The sequence below is a fragment of the Myotis myotis genome, unplaced genomic scaffold (genome assembly GCF_014108235.1).
Source record: "Myotis myotis isolate mMyoMyo1 unplaced genomic scaffold, mMyoMyo1.p scaffold_m19_p_7, whole genome shotgun sequence".
NCBI lineage: Eukaryota > Metazoa > Chordata > Mammalia > Chiroptera > Vespertilionidae > Myotis > Myotis myotis.
In genome coordinates this window covers 77,076,480-77,101,175 of record NW_023416379.1, presented here as the reverse complement: position 1 = coordinate 77,101,175, position 24,696 = coordinate 77,076,480, and the positions used below count along the sequence as shown (strand labels likewise).

At 46.4% G+C, this 24,696-nt stretch overlaps 1 protein-coding gene across 8 annotated transcripts in view; it reads right to left on the bottom strand.

Moving 5' to 3' along the window:
• Positions 1-19,988, bottom strand: part of GCLC (glutamate-cysteine ligase catalytic subunit) — a 49,635-nt gene extending 29,647 nt beyond the window's left edge. For all 8 annotated transcript variants that reach the window (XM_036316337.1, XM_036316339.1, XM_036316338.1 and 5 more), the window contains exon 1: positions 19,394-19,988. In XM_036316337.1, the coding sequence (XP_036172230.1) occupies positions 19,394-19,543 (150 nt within the window). In that variant the 5' untranslated portion in view covers positions 19,544-19,988. The remainder of the gene's footprint in view (positions 1-19,393) is intronic.
• Between the last annotated feature and the right edge of the window lie 4,708 nt (positions 19,989-24,696).

Below are 24,696 nucleotides of genomic sequence, written 5' to 3'. Positions count from 1 at the left end.
ACTCTAAGGAAGTTTACACTTCTGAAACCAAAATCATCGTGGCCTCACTCTGACCTTATCTTCGTGGGCAGCCTACAGAGCAGCAGAACAGCAATGAATTTCCTACACGATTAGGTATAGTAACTTCCCTGAATCGTTATCTTGGTCCACATTGAGAAAACAAGTTCTTCATGTGCCAAGATTAGTGACATGAAACTCAAGTGACAAACTTTAGGACTTTAAAAGAGAAAGAAACTGGGAGCTGCTGGGAAAATTGTGGTGGATCTCTTAAGAGGGACAATGACACCTTTCACTAAAGGGAAGAGAAAAAGCATGCTGTCCATTACAAGGCACAGGTGGCTATTTAGAGTTAAAATTCAGTTCCCAAGTCCCACTAGCCAACTATGGTTAGTGCACACATTTCTATTACTGCAAAAAGGTGTACTGGACAGCACTGGACTATACCTAAGAGAGAGCAGAACCCTGGAACTGTACCCGGACATACGAATTCATCACACAGGAAATCCCCGAATGTAGATCTGCTCTTTCATGGCCTACAGATGGAATGAGACTTTCACTTCTGGCCCAGAGAATTTACATTAGCTGACTTTTTTTTTTTTTTTTTTTAACCATACCACTACACTTCAGGCATATGAAATTTTCATTTTCTTATGGTTAAGGCACTCCTATTATTTCTAAACCAAATCTAACAGAACCCAACCAGTCTTCTCACACAAATGAACCTCAGAAAAAGTAGCACATCAAGTAAAGTTATCAATGGTGATGTTTGCTATGGCTGCCAAGTTAATGCAGACAGTCTGCAATTGAGAAACCTGAACCTAAACCAGAAGACTGCTCCTCCTAAAGAAACAATGTAAGTAATTTTTATTTACCTCAAAATACCTGTACTTGAGTATAGAGCTTCTGGGTTCTAAGGACAAGTGAATTCCTTGGCTCATTCCTGAGAACACACTCCCCTACCAGAGTCCAAGGAGGGTATTCTGGCCCCCAGATAGAGGCTGCTTTAAAGCAACTGCTCTGCAGTGCTCAGCTGGAGGTGGGACAGGGGCTGTGAGAGGGAGTGAGGTCGCATCAAGAATCTGTAGGGGGTAAGGTCCATCAAGAACCTCTAAGGTGGCTCCTACCAGGTACAGAGAGCTCAGGACATTAGTAGAGGCAGGACTGTTGCTACAGAACACCCACCCTCCAAAGGGGACCCCAGCTCAGGGCCTGATACACTACTAGAGAAGAGCAAGCGAGAAAGCAAGCACGTTCCCTTGTGACATCTATATATGTAAAACCCTAATATGCAAATAAACCAAACGGCAGAACCACCGAACAACCGGCCACTATGACATGAGCTGACCAGCAGGGGGCACGTGTGGAACATGGCGGGTATCAGCTGCGGCGGGATGGTGGAGCAGGTGAGTGGGGGCGCCAGACCAAGGCAGGGCACCAGTCGCTGTTATCAGGGCGAGCCTCTGGTGGTTACTGAAAATTCTTTGCTCCCATGCACCACGGTCCTGCCCAGCACTCGCACCTGCTGCCAGAGCTGGCCCCGCTCACACCTGCCGCTGGTGGCCGAGCCAGCCCCAATCGCTCGGCACCATCAGCGGTGCGAGCAGCGGCTGCGGGCCCCGATCACCCCTCAGGGCTTCTCCACCTCCCCCTGCTCCTGAGGGCCCATCAGGGCGGCATCTGCCGCTCGCATCGGCTGATGGCACCAGCCCTGCTCGCCCCCACTGCTGGCGCCGGCCCCAATCACTCCGCACCATCAGTGGGTGCAAGTGGGGCCAGCACTGTCAGTGTGTGCGAGCGGCAGAAGCGGTGGGAGCGGGGCTGCCAGCAGACAGGGGACTGGGGTCCACTGCGGGAGGGGCTATGTGGGGGTGCGGAGGATTGGCTGAGACCTGCCCCTGTGCCCACCACCACCTTGAGGCCCACAGTTCCTTTCAAGGTGCACGAACTCGTTCACTGGGCCCCTAATATGTTCATAAATTAGACTGGCTTAAATTCAGGGACTGCCTATGAGAAAATCAGGGTTTTAGTTCTTGGGAACTGGTGGTAGACTAACCCAGTCAAAGAAGAAGGGGGGGGGAAAGAGTGCTTTCTAAAGAGACCAAGAGCAAATGCTACCACAGAGGAATTCTAACTCCAAAGTAACTGCTGTGCTCAGAGGGGGCCCACCTATGCCCCCCGAGACAGTGATTCAAGATCTCCACGTTTAACGCTCTTCCACCATCACAAGAATCTGAGCAGTTCCTCTCTCATGATCACATCTCGTAAGGGCAGCACTGGGGCTCTCCTTCAGGAATTACTCCTGGGTGGTAGGACAGAAGCCACCAACAGACCTGCTTCAGATGGGATTTGGAAGATGGAGACTCTTGGTAACATAAACTCCTTCACTGCCATATTTGAGAGTCCAGTGAAAGGAGCAAGCTCTCGAAGAGGTGAGTCAAGCTCCTGACTGGGGCTCTGATTCTGGCCCGCTACCTGCTGTCCTGGGATGAGGCTGGCACAGTCTGCATAACTATCAAGTGAGGTCAGCCTGATCTTCATTTAAAGGGCCCGTCCGCAGCTGCCTGGTCATAGGCTCTGCTGCCAGCACATTAGCTGGGACGCTGTGGCCACATTACCAAACCTGTTAACATTTGTCCTTCAGTCCGAGAAATTGACAAATCATATTCAATATTATAGTTTTGAAGGAATACTGGCATTCACTAAAAGGGAATCACTGGCAGCCATCTGGTAACGAAAAATACTTAAGCCTGCATCTGTAGCTCTAAGGCAATTATATTTTCATTCAGAAACAAACAAAATCCTACTTTCTTTGTTGACACCACCCCTTCCTCTATTCTTTCTTCTTTTCCTTTCACCTTCAATCTCATCTCAAATTGCAGCCTATACACAGTCACAGAGCTCTTTTCCTTCAAGGTATCTATCTGGGAGGTGGTCCCTAGGTGAGCAGCTAGGAGTGCAGGCTTTGGAGTCAGTTTGAATCTTAACTTTTTCAGTTTTTTCTTTTGTAAAATGGGGAGAATAGCTACCTCATACAGCCACTGGAGGGAATTACATGAAACAATGCATATAAAGTGCTTACAAGAGTAGTATGTACAAATTCCATTCAAATGTTAGCATTTATTATTTTCTAGCTCTAGGGCCGTGGTACACTTATTGAGGCAGAATAGTGTCTTATATGTGTTTTTCAAATGCTGGTTACAACCCCTTAGAGGGCCATGGTGGGTTGCAGTCAATATTAAAAAATCTTTTTGAAATAAAATCGAGTAAAGTATCAGAATCTGTCATTTATGGGAAGGAAAGTACTATTTCACCAAAATGTTGTTTCAAACAGCATTTATTTTAGGTACTAATGGTCTCAGTCAAAGGTGAAGCTACTAGTGTAGGAACCTACCCAACACTGCAACTAGGCAGACCCTGCTGGGTCCCTTCACCACGCAGATCAAGTCACTCCCTCCTGGAAACGTTTAAAGGGCTCACAATCAGCAAAAAATCCAACCCTCTTACCAAAAGCATTCAGATCATCTTCCCCCTCTGCTTCCTCCCTCCGTATCAACCCGGCCCCCATCACCACACTGCAGCCACACTGGCCACCTTTCTGTTTCTCCAACAACCACTTCAGGGCCTTGACACACTTTTGTTCTCTCTGCTTGGAAAGGTTTTAGCTCAGCCCTTCAAATAGTTGGCTCTTGTGGGTGTCAAGTCCAATACCTCTTCAGAGAAACTTTGCTGACATGCCCCAACACCAAGACCCTCTTCTTGTCCCCACCCCCTAGAGGCGCCAATCACACAAGTGCCTCTGGGACTTGTGCAAGGTGGCTACCTGCCCAGAGCCATCTTCATTTTCCCTCACTTGACACAAATATTGTAATTATAGACATTTGGGGTGTGTTCTGATCTCTGGGCCTTAGTTTCATCATCTGGAAAATAAGAAGAAAAAAAAAGAAAGAAATAAAAACACCTTAATGTCCCTTCCAGCTCTAAACTACTATTTCTGTAATTAAATTCTTTCAGAAATCCTCTTAGTATATAATCATCAATTTTTATTTTACTCTCAAATACAATACATTATTTACTCTGCATTGCCAGGAATGTAATTTTACTCAAATGCATTTTCTTGTTCCTTAAAGCTTACACCTTTTTAAGCATGTGATGTCTTAAAAAATTATATGTATATCGGGGAACTCCTTCTAAAACATCCTCTTCTATCAACAGGAAGAAACTAATACACCTCCACTTTTTATTAAGGCTTTGGACTTCATTAGCAACTTCATTTCTAACTAGAGTCCAAACAAAGCAAGGTCCTAGAGACCCACGGCTGCTGCGTCTAGAGCTCCTTTCACAGTTCCTCTCTCTTAATTGGCCTCTCATTTCTGCTTCAAATGATATTTTGTACTTCATCCTGAGCTGGAAACCTAGATGAAGGAGCTTGCAGGAATTGTTATAAAGTCAGTGATCCCTGGGCAAGGACCAGAGACACACTTCCAGGAGTAAAGTGCATGAACTCTGTACTTACAGGACTTTTGTTTGCTTCCTAGTTCTTACCCTTTGAGTAACACCCTGCAGATCCTGACCCCTCCATGGCCAAGGTGGCCCTGGGGGCCCAGAGGGGAGGACTACCACACTCAGCACAAGCAGGACTGTTGAGAAGTGTGCTAGACAACAACATACATCCCAAGGACCTTATTTGTGTCAATACATAAATATTTAGAGAAAGAAATGAAGGAAGCAACCCCAAATAACCTTTTTAGGTTCATCTGAAGCAGTGGTCGCCAGCCAGTGGTCCGTGAGGTCGAAAGGTTGACGACCGCTGATCTGAAGCTTACAGTTCTCAGAGTATATACTTTACAAACAAGATTACAAAAACAAAACAAAACAAACTGCTAACTTTCTTGTGCTTAGGGTCAACTACTACAACCCCTAACTCTTTAAAAAGCTTCCAAGAAGTGCCAGCCAGCTTTCACAGGTCCTTCATCTTTACTATCTCTCCAGAGCATTAAAATATGTGAAACTCTGGGCACCCCAGCCCTATGAGTGATCCAAAAGTGGCAGAAGTTGCAGGCTGAGTCTTACTAATTTCCAGGAAAAGGGTCGTGGAGTCTCTCACCTTAGGGTTTTGTTTTAGGGCTGCTAAGTCAGCATCCAGTTCAAAAAGAAAGAAAAAACTGACTCCAAAGGACTAAAAAAGGGGCCGGGGGAGGGAGATAAAGACAGTGGGTCTGTGTGAATACTAATGTAATCAGGAACATCTGGTTTGGGGGTTCTTTTGTAATGTTGCTGTAGAAATAGTTTAACTACCAAGTCCTGACCATAACAGGCACAAAAATCTAAGAATACAGAAAGCTCTCCAAAGAGTGTCCAACAGAGTAGAACCTTCGCCATAATGAACTCTCCAAGGCATAGTGATCTAGAAAATCAAGTTTTGTAGATACCTATATAAAGATGTATGAAAAATGAGCTCTTCTGGCTAGAAGTCTGAGGCTTCCTCATATTTCCCCATCTTCTTAAACAATGTCTGAGAAACTAACCTTCAAGTCGAGATTCAGGGTCGCTATCCTAACACACTCAATCCATTACAATCACTTTCAATATACAACAGAGACAACTTAGCAGCCACAGAGATACTACTTAAGTGACCCAAACTCACATGCTTTCTCAGTTCAATACCGTTTCTTTCTGAAAATTATCACCATGATTTCAAGGACTCTACAAGCTCTGAAAACATGGATGGGCTCTGTGCCATTTATTTTGGCCAGAACCCAATTTTTGCTCTTTTCCCAAGTTCTTAATATGTTTGAAATAGGTTGCTGCCAAAGTCTGCAGTCCCTTCCTAATCAGCAAATCCAATGGCTTCATTTCGGCTCCCATCCTTCCACACCTCTGGAAATCTGCCACACTTCTTCCACACACAGCGGTCCTCCGCCCCTTCCCAGATCGCACACTAAACCTGTCCATTACCTGTGTATTCATCAGGGTTCTGACCACCACCAAGGTTTTCCTCTCACTGGTTACCTTGCTCTCCCCACCTTTAGGTCTGTGGCTGCGCAGGCACACACACAGCCAGCTCAAATGTTGCTCCAGCTGTCTCCTCACTGTCCATCTGGTAGAGGTAGTACAGGAGGGCTCCTTAATGGTTCCAAACCACAACAGCAAACCAGTTCCCTCAGAAACTAGGTCCACAGAAATTCTTACTCACTTGGTCATCTAAGTTGGGCCCTGGGTGAGAGACATAATCACTCAGGTGCCAAGTACTCAGATTCCTCATCAAAGTAGCTCTTTAATATGCATCACTCTTATTTCTAGAGCCTTAGGCTAGACTTTCTTCTCTCTCTCTCTCTCTCTCTCTCTCTCTCTCTCGATGCCCTGTGCATCTTTTCTCTAGTGACCCTTCCAAACCCATTTTTCACACTGTTATCAAAGGAATCTATCTAGAAGAAAAAAAAAATCTCTGTGCATCATTCCTGGACTTATAATACCATGTCTGCCCTCACTGGCTATCCTATCTAATAAAAGAGAAACATGGTAATTAGCCGTACATCCGCTACCCTTCCCATTGGCTAATCAGGGCAATATGCAAATTAACTGCCAGCCAGGCAGCTTGAAGCAAACATGAGGCTTGCTTGCTTCAGTGACAGAGGACTCCAACGTTCCCCGCCTGCCTTGCCAGCCTCTGAGCTTGCAGTTTGAAACATTGTAACAAATAAAGAAGCTAAACAAAACCCCAGAAACCCGCTTTCAGCCAGCCGGGATCTCAGAGCTGGAGATGATACAGTGTTTCGATTATAGAACCAAAACAAACCAGATACCTGCTTTCAGCAGCAGAGGCCTCAGAGCTGGAGCCAGAGCTAAAGCTGGCCCAGAATAAAAAAAAGAAAGAAAAAAAGGAGCGGTTGGGAGCTTCAGTCACCCACCAGCCTGAAAACAGCCCTCAGCCCCTCACCCAGACTGTCCAGGCACCCCAGTGGGGACCCCCACCCTGAAGGGGGTGTGACCAGCTGCAAACAGCCATCATCCCCTCACCCAGGCTGGCCAGGCACCCCAGTGGGGACCCCCACCCTGATCCAGGACACCCTTCAGGGCAAACCAGCCGGCCCCCACCCATGCACCAGGCCTCTATCCTATATAGTAAAAGGGTAATATGCCTCCCAGCACCGGGATCAGCGTGACAGGGGGCAGCGCCCAAACCCCCTGATCGCCCTGCAGCTCTGTGTGTGACAGGGGAAGGCGCCCTAACCCCCTGATCAGCCTTGCTCTGTGCCTGATGGGGGGAGCTCCCCAACCCCCTGATCGCCCTGCAGCTCTGTGTGTGACAGGGTGTGGCGCCCCAACCCCCCCTCCATGGGCCCTGCTCTGTGTATGACGGGGTAGAGCCATAACCTCCCCATCGGCCCTGCCCTGAGTGCGACAGTGGTGGCACCCCAACCCCCTGATTGGCCCTGCTCTGTGTGTGACAGGGTGCGGCGCCCCACCGCGTCCCCCCACGGGCCCTGCTTTGTGTGTGACGGGGTAGAGCCATAACCTCCCCATCGGCCCTGCCCTGAGTGTGACAGGTGTGGCGCCCCAACCCCCTGATCCGCCCTGCTGTGTGTGTGACAGGGGGCGGTGCCCGAACTCCTCTATCGGCCCTACTCTGTGACAGGGGTGAGCTCCTCAATCCCCTGATCAACCCTGCTCTGTGCATGACAGGGAATGGAGCCCCAACCCCCCTGATTGGCCCTGCTCTGTGCGTGATAGGGGGTGGCGCCACAACCGCCTCATCAACCCTGCTCTGTATGTGACAGGGGGCAGCGCCCCAACGCCCTGATTGGCCCTGCTCTGTGAGTGACAGGGGGTGGCGCGCAACCTCCCCATTGACCCTGCCTTGAGTGTGACAGGGGGCGGTGCCCCAACCCCCCAATCGGCCCTACCCTGAGTGTTACTGAAGGTGGCATTGCAACCTCCCGATCCGCCCTGCTCTGTGCATGACGGGGCGGCACCCCAACTCCCCAATCGGCCCTGCTCTGAGCCCGACCAGGGGCTGCACCTAGGGATTGGGCCTGCCCACTGCCACCCGGGAGCAGGCCTAAGCCAGCAGGTCATTATCCCCCAAGGGGTCCCAGACTGCGAGAGGGCACAAGCCAGGCTGAGGGACCCCCCTCTCTCCCCGAGTGCACAAATTTTTGTGCACCGGGCCTCTAGTTTTATTATAAAGGACCTTCAACCACCTGAACCCAATCCACTTTTATACCTTAACTTCCAGCCATTCCCTATCCCCTGCTTTCGTCCTATGTTATAGCAGTACTCCCTCAACTTTAGGCACCTTTAAAATTTCATATTTGCACATGCCCTTTGAAATCCTACCAGAAGGTCCCCCCATCTATAAGACTCCCAGGATGTCAGGGTATAGAGCAAACCCACCCCACCAACCACTGGTATTCTTCAAAGGCAGAGAGCTTCTCTTTTCTTGGTTTCTCTCTTCAACCCAATGACCTAGCATAAGTCCTCAATATATAGTAGGTACTCAATAAGCACTTCTTAATTTAAAAGTCATCCACCATGGAAATAAAGGCTTTTAGTATTTTGCCACACTAAGTAAAGGTTAAGTCTCAGCTTTCCTAAGGGAAAAGTTTTGTAATACCATCTTGCTTTTTATAAAAAAAAAAAAATTGTGAGACTCAAATAGGTTTACTAAGGAAGTTAAAGGAAAACATTTCTAGAAACCTAGTATCTATGGCAGGGGTGGGCAAACTTTTTGACTCGAGGGCCACAATGGGTCCTTAAACTGGTCCGGAGGGCCGGAACAAAAGCATGGATGGAGTGTTTGTGTGAACTAATATAAATTCAAAGTAAACATCATTACATAAAAGGGTACGGTCTTTTCTTTTTTTTTTAGTTTTATTCATTTCAAACGGGCCGTAGTTTGCCCATGGCTGATCTATGGCTTTATAATCAGATTAGTTTCTTAGTAGCCAAATATATTATCTTAGAAAAATGCTAAACTCCAAAAAGTGACAGGGCAAGGCAAGCAAATGGATTCTACCATTTCCAGTGTGTATTTACTGATTTTCATAAGTCGTATGGCATTTGAAGAATTCTGACACAGTTAAATTGTTAAAAGATACAATTAGAAATATATATAGGTATATCTACCTATATATAAAAGCATACAATTCAAAACCAAGCATTAAGATTTCTTTTATTTGTCTTACAGATGAGGAAACTGTGGTCCAAAAAAATTTAAGTTTCATATCTATGATCACACAACCATTTGAAAAGAATTGGACTCCTATCTTCAAATTAAAGTCCATTCAGAAAACAGATGCAAACTTTCAAAATAAAACCTGGCCATAGGATGATAACAGTGATATCAAGTGTTGAACATTACAGCATAAGTGCGAAGAAAATCCTGATTTTAAAAATCTGGCTACATCTTAGTTGCTGGAGATATAACCATGAGGTTAGCCAGCCTTTGGACAAAGTTTAGAGCCAAAGAAGTAGAGCTGAAAGAACAGGAAAACTGCAAGACTTCCACTTCTGATCAAGATAGTATAATAGCAACAAATTTTACCCACCCACCTAAACAATGGAGGGGAAAGAGAGTGTGTGAGAGAGAGAGAGGGAATAGGGGTGGAGGGGAAGGCGAGAATGGGAGAGCGAGAATATAATATGTGTGTGTGTGTACACACACACACACACACACACACACACACACACATATATATATATGAATAGTTTTTTTAAACATTTTTTATTGATTTCAGAGAGGAAGGGAGAGGGGAGAGAAAGATAGAAACATCAATGATGAGAATCATTGATCAGCTGCCTCCTGCATGCTCCTCACTGGGGATCGAGCCGGCAACCTGGGCATGTGCCCTTGACTGGAATCAAACCCAGGACCCCTCAGTCCACAGGTCAACGCTCTATCCACTGAGCCAAACCGGTTAGGGCTATAAGAATAGTTTCTCAAGACACTGGACATCAGATAACCAAGGGCAGAGATCCCTAAGATATGGGGTGAGAGGGCACAAATTAAGGGAGCCCTACAACTGCCCCAACTTACTGATCAAAAAGAGACTCTAGATCAGTGATTCTCAACCTTCCTAATGCCGCGACCCTTTCATACAGCTCCTCATGTTGTGGTGACCCCCAACCATAAAATTATTTTCACTACTTCATAACTGTAATTTTGCTACTGTTATGAATCGTAATGTAAATATCTGATATGCAGGATGTATTTTCATTGTTAAAATTGAACATAATTAAAGCATAGTGATTAATCACAAAAACAATATGTAATTATACATGTGTTTTCCGATGGTCTTAGGCAACACGACCCCTGTGAAAGGGTCGTTCGACCCCTAAAGGGGTCGCGACTCACAGGTTGGCAACCCACAGGTTGAGAACCGCTGCTCTAAATTATGGGCAGGGAGGTGAACCACACCCTGATTGAAGAGATGGAGCTGAAGGTCTGAGGAAACCAAGTCAATTAGAGGTCACAAGACCAACTACCAAAAGAAGAGAGCTGCTCATAAAACCCTGGGTCCCCCTTAAAGATTCAGTAGTGAATTAACCCACACATGTGAGGCAAGAACTCAAAGCTGGGGCAGGCTGTCCCCACAAGTCATAATGGAATAACTCCTAATTTAGGATCACTGGGGAAAGTATTCATGAGGGTCTTGTCTCAGTAGAAGGGAATTAGCCCTAAACTGAGACTTCTCCAGATCTGCCTAATAAATTGTAAAAGCAGCCCTTAGCCCAACAGTTCACAACCTGTGGGTCGCGACCCCTTTAGGGGTCGAACGACCCTTTTACAGGGGTCGCCTAAGACCATCGGAAAACACATTTTATGTTCAATTTGTAACAATGAAATTGGGGGTCACCACAACATGAGGAACTGTATTAAAGGGTCACGGCATTAGGAAGGTTGAGAACCACTGCCTTAGCCGGTTTGGCTAACTGGATAGAGTGTCAGCCTGCAGATGGAAGGGTCCCAGATTCCTTTGCAGTCAAGGGCTCGTACCTGGATTGTAGGCTCCTCCTGGGGCTCATACAGGAAGCAACCAACCAATGTTGTTTCTCTCACATTGATATTTCTCTCTCTTTCCCTCTCTCTTTCATCCTCTCTAAAAATCAATGGAAAAATATCCTCGGGTGAGAATTTAAATAAATAAATAAATAAATAAATAAATAAATAAATAAATAAAGGCATTGTAAAAGCAACACCTGAAAGGAACAAACTATCTCCAAATAACTATATTCCAGGAACAAAGAATACTTACGAATACTTTTAGGAGTATACAAACATCAAGTACCCAACAAGGTAAAATTCATAGTGTCTAGCATTTAATCAAAGATTACTAGACATGCAAAGAAGCAGGAAAACACATTCAAAATGAAGAGAAAAAAATCCCACTGACCTGACCTTTAATGACAAAGATGAGAGTTAACAAATACATTAAAACAGTGATTAGAACTATAGTCCACGTTCAAAAGTGAGTTTAGTAAAGTTGGAGGATACAAAATAAATATACAAAATTTTATTTCTATATTCATGGTATGCAAAAAGTATGTTTACAGTTGTTCATATGGAAATACATTAATAAATAATAATCCTATATAATAAAAGCCTAGTATGCAAATTGTCCCCTCGACCTGGAGTTCAACCAGGAGTTCGACCACTCACTATGACTTGTGCTGGCCACCAGGGGGTGGCACAGAACATGGCAGGCGTCAGCGATGCAGCATTGGCAGCAGGAGGCAGTGGAGGCACTGCTGGCCCCGATGGGCCCTGACGAGAGCAGGACCACAGCTGGATGGTGGAGCAGGTGAGCAGGTGGTGCCAGGCCAAGGCAGGAGAGAGCAGGGGCCCAATCGCCTTGCCCATTGCCCCGCAGATGGCGACAGGCGCTGAGGGAGCCGAGCGGCGGGCCTGGCCCCAACCTATCGCCCTGCAGACGGCTACCAGCTGCCAGCAGGCCCTGATTGCCCGATTGGGGCTGGGCCCTGGGCTGGGCTGGGGAACTGGGGATGGGTGGTGGCGACCAACCTCCTGAAGCACCTGGGCTGGGGGGCTGCGACCTCTCCCTGGCTACCTAGGGGCAGGGGTGACGGGGATGGAGGTGTGGTGAGAATGCGGAGTACCCACTGAGCTCGCTCTTACTCCCCCTGCTACCCTCCCCAGGGATGCCAGGCAGGCCCATGAGAAGCCCTCCCTGCACCTGCACGACCTCTTCTGGGTGAGCTGGACAACAGCCACCAGGACTGCAGGGGCCGGTTGGGCTCCCCGTGGGTTTGCACAGGAGCCAGTCTGCGAAGCTGGCCAGGAGAGTGCACTGCCCACCGGCTTCCATGCAGCACTGCTGGCGGCCCAGAGGCCCCACTGCACCCCGACACATGGCATCTGGCCGCGCTCATCACATCTCCATGTGGGGACTTGGGCACCGTGACTCAGGTGGAGGTGGGTGCGAGGGGGCCTGGGGTGCTGCCCAGGGCCCAGAGGTCAGCTGGAACCTGCCCTTCCACGCCAGATGCTCACGCTTCAATCGCCTGCCAGGTCTAGGGACCACATCTGTGCACAAAGTTCATGCACTGGACCGCTAGTACAAGAATAAACTCTTTCACTTACCACAACTGTAAGCCTACTTCTGTCCCACTCTGTATTAGCAATGAACCAGAAATTAAAACTTTAAAGGTAATAATATTATTTATAATAGAATAAAAGAATATAAAACACTCAGTGATAAATCTGACAAAGATGTAGACTTGTACACTGAAAACTACAAAACACTGGTGAAAGAAATTAAAGAAATCATAAATAATTAAGAGATGTATTTGTTCCTGGATCAGAAGACTCATTATTGTGAAGATGTCAATTTTCCCCAAATTGACCTATAGATTCAATACAATCCCAGTCCAAATCCCAGCAGGGTTTGTTTTGTTTGTTTTTGGTAGAAATTGCCAAGCCGGTTCTAAAATTTATGTAGAGATTCAAAGGACCCAGAAGAGTCAAAACAAGTTAAAAAAAAAAATCAAAGCTGTAGAGTTAACACTATCTTATCGCATGACTTATAAAATTACTAGCAGCCCAGTGCACAAATTTGTGCACCTTGAAAGGAACTATGGGCCACAAGGCTGCAGCAGGCACAGGGGCGGGTCTCAGCCCATTCTCCACGCCCCCACTTGGCTCCTCCTGCAGCGGCCCCCAGTCCTGTCTGCCAGCAGCGCTGGCCCCGCTCGCACCTCCTGATGGCACAGAGGAATTGGGGCTGGTGCCAGTAGCGGGTGCAAGCAGGGCCAGCACCATCAGCAGGTGCAAGCGGCAGCTGCTGCCCTGATTGCCCCTCAGGAGCAAGGTGAGGTGGAGAAGCCCTCAGTGGCTATCAGGGCCGGCAGCTGCCACTCGTACCTGCTGATGGCGCCAAGTGATTGGGACAGGCGCTGAGCACTGCCAGCAGGTGCAAGTGGGGCCAGTGCTGGCAGTGGGTGCAAGCGGGGCTGGCGCCAGCAGCAGGTGCAAGTAGGGCCAGCGCCAGCAGCAGGTGTGAGTGCCAGGCAGGACCACATAATGTGGGAGCAAAGAATTTTCAGTACCAGAGGCTCGCCCCAATGACAACGACCAGTGCCCTGCCTTGGTCTGGTGCCCCCACTCAACTGCTCTACCATCCCACCGCGGCCAAAGCCTGCCATGTTATGCACACGCCCCCTGTGGACAGCGCACATCATTCAGTTGTCCAGTTGTTCCTCCATTCGGTCTATTTGCATATTAGCCTTTTATTATATAGGATAGCAATAAGAAGTGTGGTAATGCCATAAGGATAAATAGACCAATGAAAGAGTACAAAAAATCCAGAAATAAAACTACATTGACAATTGATATTAGCTAATGGTACAAATGGCATGCCTTCGACAGTGGAGAAAAGGCAGTCTTTTCAACAAATGGTGCTGGGGCAATATGCAAAAAACAACCGAAACCAAAAATCCATACCTTGCATCATATACAAAAATTAACTCAAAATGGATCACAGACCTAATTGTAAAAACCTAAGATTATAAAACTTTTGGGGGAAAAAATAGTAGAAAATCTTTGTAACCTGGGATTAAGGCAAGATTCCACACCAAAAGCATAATCTATAAAGGAACAAATTGAACTTCATCAATATGAACAATTTCTGTTCTTCAAAAAACACAGTTAAGAGAACAAAAATAAACTATGAGAACATAGGTAGGAACATTTTGCAGATGACTTACGTCCACAACACATAAAGAAATCTCAAAACTCAGTAATAAGAAAGCATCTCAAATAGACAAGTGATTTTAACACTCTTGACCAAAAATAAAGAGATGGCTAATAAGCACATAAAAAAGATACTCAACATCACTGGTCTGTAGGGAAATACAATTAAAAATACAAAATGAAATACTACCTCACACCTATTAGAATGGCTAAAATTAATGAGACTGAGTATACCAAGTGTTGGCAATGATGTAGACAAACTAGAACTAGTATACACTGCTGGTGGAAATGTAAAATATGGTACAACCACTTTGAAAATGTTTGGTTGTTTCTTTGAAAAGCTAAAACACATCATTCCTACATAATAATAAAGACTTAAGCATAAGTCCATACAAAAACTTCTGTTTATGTTCACAAGTGTTTTGAATTATTGTAATAGCTAAAATTTGGAAATAATCCAAAAAGTGAATAAACAAAATTGTAGTATATCCATACAATGGAATACTACTCAGCAGTTAAAACAAATGAACTACTTACACATGCAACAACATGAATGAATCTCAAACACATATGCAGAGTTTAAAAGTGAGACCAAAAAAGTACAAGATTTTTGGTCTGCATGATTTCCTAGATATAAAACTCTACGAAATTCAAACTAAGCTACAGTAATATAAAGAAGATCCCTTAGGGAAGGGGAGGGAAGGGGGAAATTGCAAAGAGGCACCAGGACATTTTGTGGTGATGGTTGCACAGGTATATACATATATCAAAATTTATCAAATTGTGCATTTTATATATATGAAGTTTACTATATATCAATTATATCTAAATAAAGCTGTTACAATATTAAAAAACGAACTTGGTTAGCCCTGGCCAGTTTTTCTCAGTGGTCAGAGCCTCAGCCCACAGACTGAAGGATCATGGGTTCGATTCCCAGTCAAGGGCACCTACCTCAGCTGCAGGCTCAATCCCCAGCCTTGTTGGGGTATGAACAGGAGGCAACCAATCGATGTGTCTCTCTCACATCAATGTTTCTTTCTCTCTCTGCCCTCCTCCTTCCCCTACATCCTCTCTCACCAAAAACAAACAAAAACACACACACAACTTGGCTAAATCATGAACAGAGAATATTAATTAGCAAGCTCATTAGGATATGGTCCATCCAATAATACCAGCAACATCAGTAATGCCCCATACAGTGGGGCCTTGACTTACGAGTGTCCCGACTAACGAGTTTTTTTGAGATACGCGCCGACTCTCGGTCGATTTTTTGCTTTGAGTTGCAAGCTCAAAAAAATGTGGGTTACGAGCCAGCTTCAGATACCCCACCGCTAGTTGGCGCAGCGAACGTCACAGTGATTTGACATATGAGTAATTTGAGTTATGAGCTCTGTCACGGAACGAATTAAACTCGTAAGTCAAGGCCCCACTGTATATAGTTTAGGTTTAACAATACATTCAGATGACTTGAGTATCTAAAAATGTTCAGAAACACAAATTCTGATGTTAAAGGCTCAATTAATATCCTGATATCTTTTCTCAAGATATGGGATCTTAATAAACTTTACCTAAATTTACACCTCAAAATGAAGCTACACATAGAATACTAGTAAGTACACTGGCTAATACCACTTCTAGACATTACTATAAGTAGTATTAGAAGTGATACTCTAGGCATTCCTCTTCACAGAGGTATTTGACAATGATATGATGGGGATATAGTAATTGGTTCAGAAGTACAGAAACATTTTTCTAGAGGAGCCAGCTGTACAGAAGTATTAAATCTTAATAATCCTACCAGGAAGGGACTATAGTACTATAGTCCCCATTTTGCAGATGGCAAAAATGAGGTTAAGAGAGATTAAGTAATTGCTACACAAAACTTTCCATTAGGCTAAAATGACTATGTTTTTGTCGATTCCAGATTTTTAGCTGAGGATTATGTTACTTTTGCTACATGATCATAATCTTATTGACTGACAAGCCATGCATTTTCTAAATAGTCACTTAAGCACTCTTACAAAAGCACACCTACACTGGCAAATTTGTAGCTCAAAATCAACAGATGTTACATTAACCCTTAAATCCCACCACCTCAGTCTTAGTTTTATACATGTTAAGAACACACTCATAAATATTAAAGACATATATTTTCCTCTCAAAGTTCACACGGACTTTTCTAATTAGAGGACAATTTACATTCTTGCCTTTGAGAGCCACACAACATTGGATTAAAACATTTAAGAAAAATGTTTGCTTTTAAATGTTGTGTTCTGGCACCTCCACAACCTGTAGAGTTTGAACTCTGTAAATGGAGATTTGATGAAATCTCATACATTGTAAATAATCCAAACCCGGTATAATGTGTTTAAGAAATGAACCTCGAGTCAGACAGATTTCAATTCTGATAATGCCTCTGCCACTAAATAGCAGCAAAGGGCTGGCAGGTAGCTAACACTAGAGTGATTATCAGGGAAAATTCAAAAGTTGTATTTATTGCCACATTTGCACCATAGATTTCATAGGTTTGTCTTTTAATATGCAGACTCCAAGTTATAAACAAAATCTATACCTGAAAAGTTGTGTGTGAGCTGTGAAGAGAGAAGTGCATACTTTTTTGCATACATACTATGTTTAGCAGCAATAGAGCACCCAGGGATATCCATCTTCTCCCCTCCACCCCCACCCCGTCCTGGGGCAAAATGAACCTATGAGTTCCTGGCACCTAGGAGTTAGAACTATTTCCAACAGAAACAGAATAAATGGTGGCAAGGGTTAGCACCTGTCACACTAAAGGTAAAAAAATGCATCTGTAAGCTGATCTTGGACTCTACCTATCTATAAGGTTCCCACTTTTTTAGTTCCAATAAGCCAGCATACACACACCTTTATTATACAATCCATTTTTACCATGGCCATTGGTGACAGCCTTCTCTATTTACTCAGCAATCTAAAGATTATCTCCAGGTGAGTTTCAAAGACTGACATACTAGTTTGAAAGATGTACATTATTTAAAAATTTATTCCAACTGTACTTAAACTGTAAAAGCTGGAAGGGAAAGAATGTCCAACTCCCTCACTTGCCAAATGAGGAAGCTGAGGCTGGGAATCACACAGGCAGTTGGGCAGGCCTTGGAATCCAACACCAGTGAAACTCCAGAGCCAGGGTTCTTTCTGATTAAACACCAGAGACCAGCAGTGTCCTAGTAACCAGGGCTGAGCATTTCTAACGTGGCAGGCTCTCCTGCCACAGTGTCAAGGCACTTTTTTCTTCTTTTTCAATCCAAGTCCATGATCTGGTAAGCACAACACCAAACCTTCCCATGAAGAGCAATGTTTTGGTTTCATGTTAACACTGTCCAGCATATCGCCTCCCAAACACCATTTTCTGTCGGCCAAGGCCACTCTTCATCTCAGGGGCCATGCTACCCACCACACCCTTCTCTCCTCTTATCTGCCCAGCCAGTTTCTCAATTACTGCCCTAGGCTTCTGTATGAAAACAAACTCGCCTGCTGTCTGCCCCTGCCTGAAGGCTTCTATTCAGCAAATGTGGTTATGAATTCCTACTGTGTGTAAGGGTTAGTGCTAACACTGGAGTAATTACTCTACTGCTCTTTTTCACAGCCTCATCTCATCAAGGAAGCCTTCCACAATAAACCTGGCTTTCCAACTCCTTTAACTGAAACCATAGTAAGAAATAATCTAAATGTGACCCAATACACACCACCTCAAATAAATAACTCAAAAGTTTGACATGATATTCTTTACTATGCATGAATACATCAATATTCTTCATAGTATTCCATTTTTATAAAAGTCCTAGAGAGAAAAAAATTCTAAGGGGTACAGTAGATAGATCATAAAATACACAAATGAACATATAAAATGCTAGATGCTGTAAAGAAACAATGAACTTTTGACTAAAATTGAAGAATTATCACCAAACATACTGTACTCCTTTTGTGACAGGAAAAAAAAACACTTATAGTAGAAATGTGAATTACTGGTTATTATACTTTTCTAACTTAAAACTGCACAATTCCTTCAACTGCAAGAAGTAGAATTATGTTCCAGTCTTAGAAACAGAAAAACTTTTTCAGGGAGAGAGTCTGTATTGGTGGAGCAGCACCTTGACACTTAGGTCCAGAGTGACAGCAATGTCTAGAAGAGAAATCATTTACACCTGACCACGCCATAGAAGGCGAGTGAGAAAAACACAAATATAAATGGGTTCTTCAAGAAGTCATTTAATTATCTTAACTGCAAACTGTATACCTGTGTTTTTTTAAAACGGGAAGGAGAGCACAAAATGCTTTGGCAGAAAAGAGTAACTCTAACCGGAGGCAATGCTTTCCAGATCATTCCAATTAAACTAAGGTTCAACATATTGAGAACCCAGAGACATTTCACCTCCAGGCAGAACATATGCTGAAGCGCTGATGTGTAAAGTTTAAGATGCTGGATTTAGGCCATGGCGAGGTACTAACAATCCCAATTATGAGGCGCTGAGTTCCCAGTTAGAATTAAACAAGGCCAGGAGGGCTCCTCCTCGTCAGGGGCAAAAGAAGTTCAGTTTCACTTGATCCCTATCGTGTGTGTGTGTGTGTGTGTGTGTGTGTGTGTGTGTGTGCGCAAAGGGGGGACTGATGAGGAGTTGGGTGCAGCGCAGAAGGGAACATCCTTTAGACCTGATCCCTAATAACGACGGGCCTTCCTTCCTAGGACAACTTTCCTTTCGCTTTAATAGCAACAGTGCATTTTGAGATGAGATCGCGAAAGGCGGCCGGCAGAGAAGTCTCAGAGACTGTAAACTCCCCGCGGCACCAAATGTCACGCCTTTTCACGGTGGAGCCCTCCCAGTGCCCAATCCACATTTGCTTAGAGAAGGAGGAAACCCACGTGAATGAGTGAATGAATGAATGAATGAATGAATGAATGGGTGAGAGTAGCCCGGCCGGAAGGCTCAGAGCAGGGCCCCACGCCCCAGGCAATCCAGTGGGAGAGGGCAGGGACGGCGAGCCGGGGCAGGGAGGCGCCCGGGGACCCTGGGGCGCCGTGCAGGGCGCAGACAGCCGTGGGGTCCTGGGGCCGAGGCTCGCAGGTAGGGCCTTGCGGAACAAAGGCGGCGCAGGGTGGCCTGACGGGCGGCCCGGAGGGGGGTGGGGGGGGTTGCGGACTCTCACCTCATCGCCCCACTTGAGCACGTCCTTGTGTCGGTCCTTGACGGCGTGGTAGATGTGCAGAAACTGGAGGATCCCGTGCCGCCGCACGTGGTCGGCGTGGCGCTTGGTCTCCTCCCAGCTCAGCGGCGAGCCTTGGGACAGCAGCCCCATGGCCGCCCCCTCCTCCTCCTCTCGGGCGCTGACGGCGGCCGCACGCTCCCGGCGCGGGGCGCGAGCCGGACACTCAGCTGCCCGCAGGAGGCAGCGGCGGCTCCAGCTGCTCCGCCCCGGGGGGGGCGCCCTCGGGCCGCAGTCGGCCGGGGGAGGGTCCGGTCCGTTCCGGCTCCCCCGCGCGCGGTCCTGACCGCCCAGGGACCGGCCCAGGGTCCGGCGCACCACGCGGGTTGAGAGGCAGAGGACGTGAGGTCAGGCTGGGCAGCTCTCGGCCCGGCAGCCTCGCCCCTCGCCCGCCCCAGCTCCCGCTCCTGCTCCGAGGCGGCGGGGCCGCGGCGGCTCCCGCTTCTCTTTGCCGGTGCCCTGCACTGGCTCCTTCCTACTTGTGACCAAAACCTGCGCCGCCGCGGAGCATGCCCAGTCCTCCCATCCGCGCGCCCGCCCTTCCTGGGAGTGATCCGTCGCTCCGGATCTTATAAACTACGGGCTGGGGGGGCGGGGAAAGGGGCGGGGCCGGGGATAGGGGCGGGTCAGAGGAGGGCGTGGCCGAGCGCCGGAAGAGACCAAAGCGGGCTGCAGGGGTGGGCGTGCGCAGGCGTGGTTAGGGCGGAGTCAGAGGGAAGGCGCTCCCGGGGGGCGAAGAGTATGGTCGGCCTGGCTGAAAGCAAAAGCGAAATGTAGAAGTTAGTTTTCTCTTACCCAAAGATATCGACTCGGGTTTGGGGAAGAAAGTTGGTTATTTGAATTAATGAAGGACCCACCGGATTGTTTTTTAGGTGAGAGGGGCTTCACACTTATAAAAGCACGGTGAGAACAGCAGGGTATGGCAAGAAAAATATTAACTTGGGAGGCAGATGAAATACGTGTTCAATTCTAGTGTCCGCCGTTGACTGCCTGTGAGACCTTGGGCAGGTTATTTTCATACCTGTACAAAATTATATTACCTGTCTTTTTTGCCTGTTGTAAGAATGTGCATATGCACAGGTGCATAGAGTTAATGGTCAATAAATGATCTGGTTATTAAGAAGAATCAATTTGTCTACAAGTTTTTAGATACGTGTGTATATTACAATATGTGTGTATTCTCCAATTATTTGATGACATACATTCTTTGGATGACACAGACACCATTTATTGCAACAAAGGGGACTTTGTCCATATCCCTAGATGGGTCATTGGAAGGAATCACCTCCAAAAATAAATACCTGGTCCTAGCCTAAGAGTCATCCAGTAAGTGGTTACAATAATGTTCGTGTGAGTTTACCCTAGGGGTAGAAGATAGAAGAAACAGCTGGGGTTGGCCCTACCTGGCAAGAAAGGGAAGATACAAGGCACCTCACCACAAAGTAGTTGTTCAATAAATGTGTTGACAGAGCAATGACATGACAGGTCAGGGAAAGGGTGACAGCAACTAGATCATACATGTACTGGGGCCAGAACGTGTGTACTTATTGTGCCCACTTCCCTCACACTACAAAGTTAACATTTAGTAAGCACTTATTAACTGCTAAGTGGATATATGATAGGAGTCTCTTCTCTCATACCCTTCATATTGGATGTGCCCATCTCAGGGCTTGGGGACATGTATACCCAAGATCTGGCTGTAATTTTCACAGCAGGGTATGTGTATGTATGGGGGGGGGGAGGGGCTGGAGTGTGGCAGTGCTTGAAGCTCAGGGGATGATGTTTCAATCCTGGAGTTATAGCCTGGATAGAAACCAAGTCTCATTCTAATTTACCCCCAGCTGACTCAAACAACCCCACCTACTGCCCTACTCTTCCGTGTACCCTCCCCACCCATCTCTCCAGACCTGTGTGGTCCTGGCTTTCTGTTGTGTCTTTCTGCTTAGAATTCTCCACCTGACACATTCCTGTTCTTCCAGTTGCAGTTACTCCTCCCTGTATTTTGATTACATTTGAACATGCCTCTATTTCTACATTATAAAAGAATCCTTTTAAAAATATCTCCACATTAGATAGTGACTTCCTCTGGGATAGAGATAATTTATGCCTTTGTATCTTTAATTCTAAAGTGCTTTGCATAAATGTTTGCTTCCTATGGAAGGCAGGTAATGGGGGCTGGGGTGGGAGACAGGGTTGGTCATTGTTTTGAATACAGGTGAGGAGGCATCCAAAGGATCCTTTTGTTATTCTCACAATCTCACCACATATTTGCATAGATCTGCATTGTTCAACACAATAGCCATCCACCATCTGTGGCTACCATGTTTGAAATATGGCTAATTTGACTGAGAAACTGAGTTTTAGTTTTATTTAAGCCCACCTAAATATAAATTTCAAAATTGATATTTAATTTGGTTGCTGAAGACTTTTCAGTAAATCTGGAAGAGGTTGGGATATAAATCCACTTTTCCATCTGTTAATTTTATGAAACACAGATAAAGTATTTCCAATGAAAATTTAGTGGCCTGGGAGGTGTGATGTGGGTATAATACACACACCCAATTCAAAAACTTAGTACCCCCAAAATGCAAATATCTCATTAATAACTTTATATTGAATATGTTGCTATAGTAGTATTTTGAATATGTCAAAACAATTTAAATTAATTCACCTGTTTCTTTTCAGTGTTTAAAGGTAGCTAATGGCAATTTTTAGATTACATATGTGGCTTGCATTTCCAGTTAAAGCAGCGCAGGTGTAGACTTTTACACTTTGCAAAGCACACACTTTCTCCTACACCTGCTTCATTTCCTCACAATATGGTGAAGCTGGTCTCTTGGGAAAGCGTCAGTTTCGTTTTAAAAAGGAAACAGTGAGGGGGTGGGGGGGGTGGGGGGCGGAAGAGCCATAGTTCTAATCTAGCTAATGCTCTACGTGATACTGGATGTAGTGAGAGTTAATACTATCATTTGAGTCACTCAGTCTCAGATTCCGGTTGATTCTCACAGAAGAGCCCCCAAACTCCAAACTAGCACCCCCAGAGTGAGCTCCTGGGCTCTGGACAATCCCCAATTGGGCGCAGCGTGGGCAGTTAATGCACAATTTAAACCACGGTCTCTACAGTGCCTTTCCAACTACTGTTACAAGGGGTAAAGAAACCCACCACAGATCAGCCCAACGGAAGTCACATTCAACAACAGTCATTTCCCTTTATTGGACAGAGTTTTGCATTTTTAGGTTTACTTCTGGATTTCATTCTGCAGATTGCAACCAGGACCGGGGAGTGGGTTTTCAGCAGACAGCCCCGAAAGCAAGCAAGTTTGACATGCCGCGAGTTTGACATGCTTAGGGCTTCAGCGATCCTTCAGGAGGAAAGAAGGAGCTCGTATATTGCAGAATCGGCTCTTCCGAAGGCCTTTCCCAAAGGCGATTCCTGGTGATTTCTTCGCGGGAGGGGGGGGAGGGGGGGGGGAGACTCTCAGGGCCGGAACCAAGCCCAGAGAGCGGCGGTTCAGACAGCGCATCCCTGGCTCCTAGCACCCAGGGCGGCCGCCGGGAAAACCCGGACGGTGGAGCGGGGCGCTGGGTGCTCCCGCAGCCGCGCGGCCGAGCTGAGCATGCTCGGAGAGCGGGTCGGTCGCGGGAGGAAGCGCGGGCGCTGCACGCCGCGCGGTTGTTGTGATACAGCCCCAGCCACGTGACGGCCGGCCCGCCTCGGGGCGTGTGGCGCCGCCTCCGCGTGACTCAGCACTTTTTGCGGGCTCCGTGCTAGAGGTCAATCCCGGGAAGGCTGCTTGGGGGCAAAGTCTGGGTTGGCCAATCCTGACCCTCTGGCTGCTGGTGCTGGTGCTGGTGCTGGTGCTGGTGCGGTGGTGGTGGTGGTGGTGGTGGCGGCGGCGGCGGCGGCGGCGGCGGCGGCGGCGGCGGCGGCGGCGGCGGCAGCGGCGGCGGCGGGGGCGGGGGCGGTGGGAATGGTGGTGGTCGTGGTATTGTTGGTGGTGTTGTTGTTGCAGCAGAAGCCATTTCAGACTCGTCGGTTTTCGGGACTCCGGGCAAGGAAAAAAAAAATGGTCATTTCCCTGTAGTCACGCCGTTCCGTTACCCCTGAGTCAGCGGTTCGCGGAGTGCTTGGAGCTGGCAAAGCAGAGATTAAATGAGAATAGCAGAGGGGGGCGGGGGGTCTCTCTGAAGGAGGAACTTGTCACCCGCCCCACACCATACTGCTCTCTGGCCTGAGCATACCCCTGGTCTCTCCGGTGGTCTCAATACCTTGCTCTTGATGGGGCACCTGCCAAGCACTGTGATCTGGAATCCAAAGAACAGTCCTCCTTGCCGCGTTTTATATAGCTGAGGCAACTGAGATCCAGGACAGGAGTCTCCGAGTATCCGCATTTATTCGTGGGAGATACATTCCAAGACCCTGCCCCCACCCCTCCCCTGCCCCTACCCCCACTCCGAGGATGCCTGAAGGCACAGATAGTACAGAACCCTATATATGGTGTTTTTTTTCCCTATACATACATACTTACAGTATTGTTCACTCTTGTGCTTTGGGCCATTATTAAGTTAAATCAAGTTTACTTGAAACCTAAGTACTTGAGGTAGTTGAACTGGTAACCGAAATGGCTGCTAAATGACTAGGGCAGGTCAGGTATACAGGGTGAACACTCCAGACCAAGGGATGATTCACATCTGGAGGGGGCAGTGGGAGGGTTCATCACACTACTCTGAATGACGCACACATTTTAAAACAAGACTTTTAATAAAAGGCATCCAAATTGGAAAAGAGGAAGTAAAACTGTCCTTATTTGCAGACGACATGATATACATACAAAACCCTAAAGTCTCCATCAAAAAACTACTAGACTTAATACATGAATTTGGCAATGTAGCAGGATACAAAATTAACCCCAAGAAATCTAAGGCATTTCTATACACCAATAGTGAACTCTCAGAAAGAGAGACTAAAAAAACAACCCCATTTACCATTGCACCAAAAAAGTTAAGCTACCTAGGAATAAACTTAACTAAAGAGGTAAAAGATCTCACAAAACTACAGGATGTTGAAAAAAGAGAGGAAGACATAAACAGATGGAAGAACATACCGTGTTCATGGATTGGTAGAATCAACATCATCAAAATGACCATATTACCCAAAGCAATCTATAAATTCAACGCACTTCCCACTAAAATACCAACGGCATATTTCACAGATCTAGAACGAACTCTCCAAAAATTCATCTGGG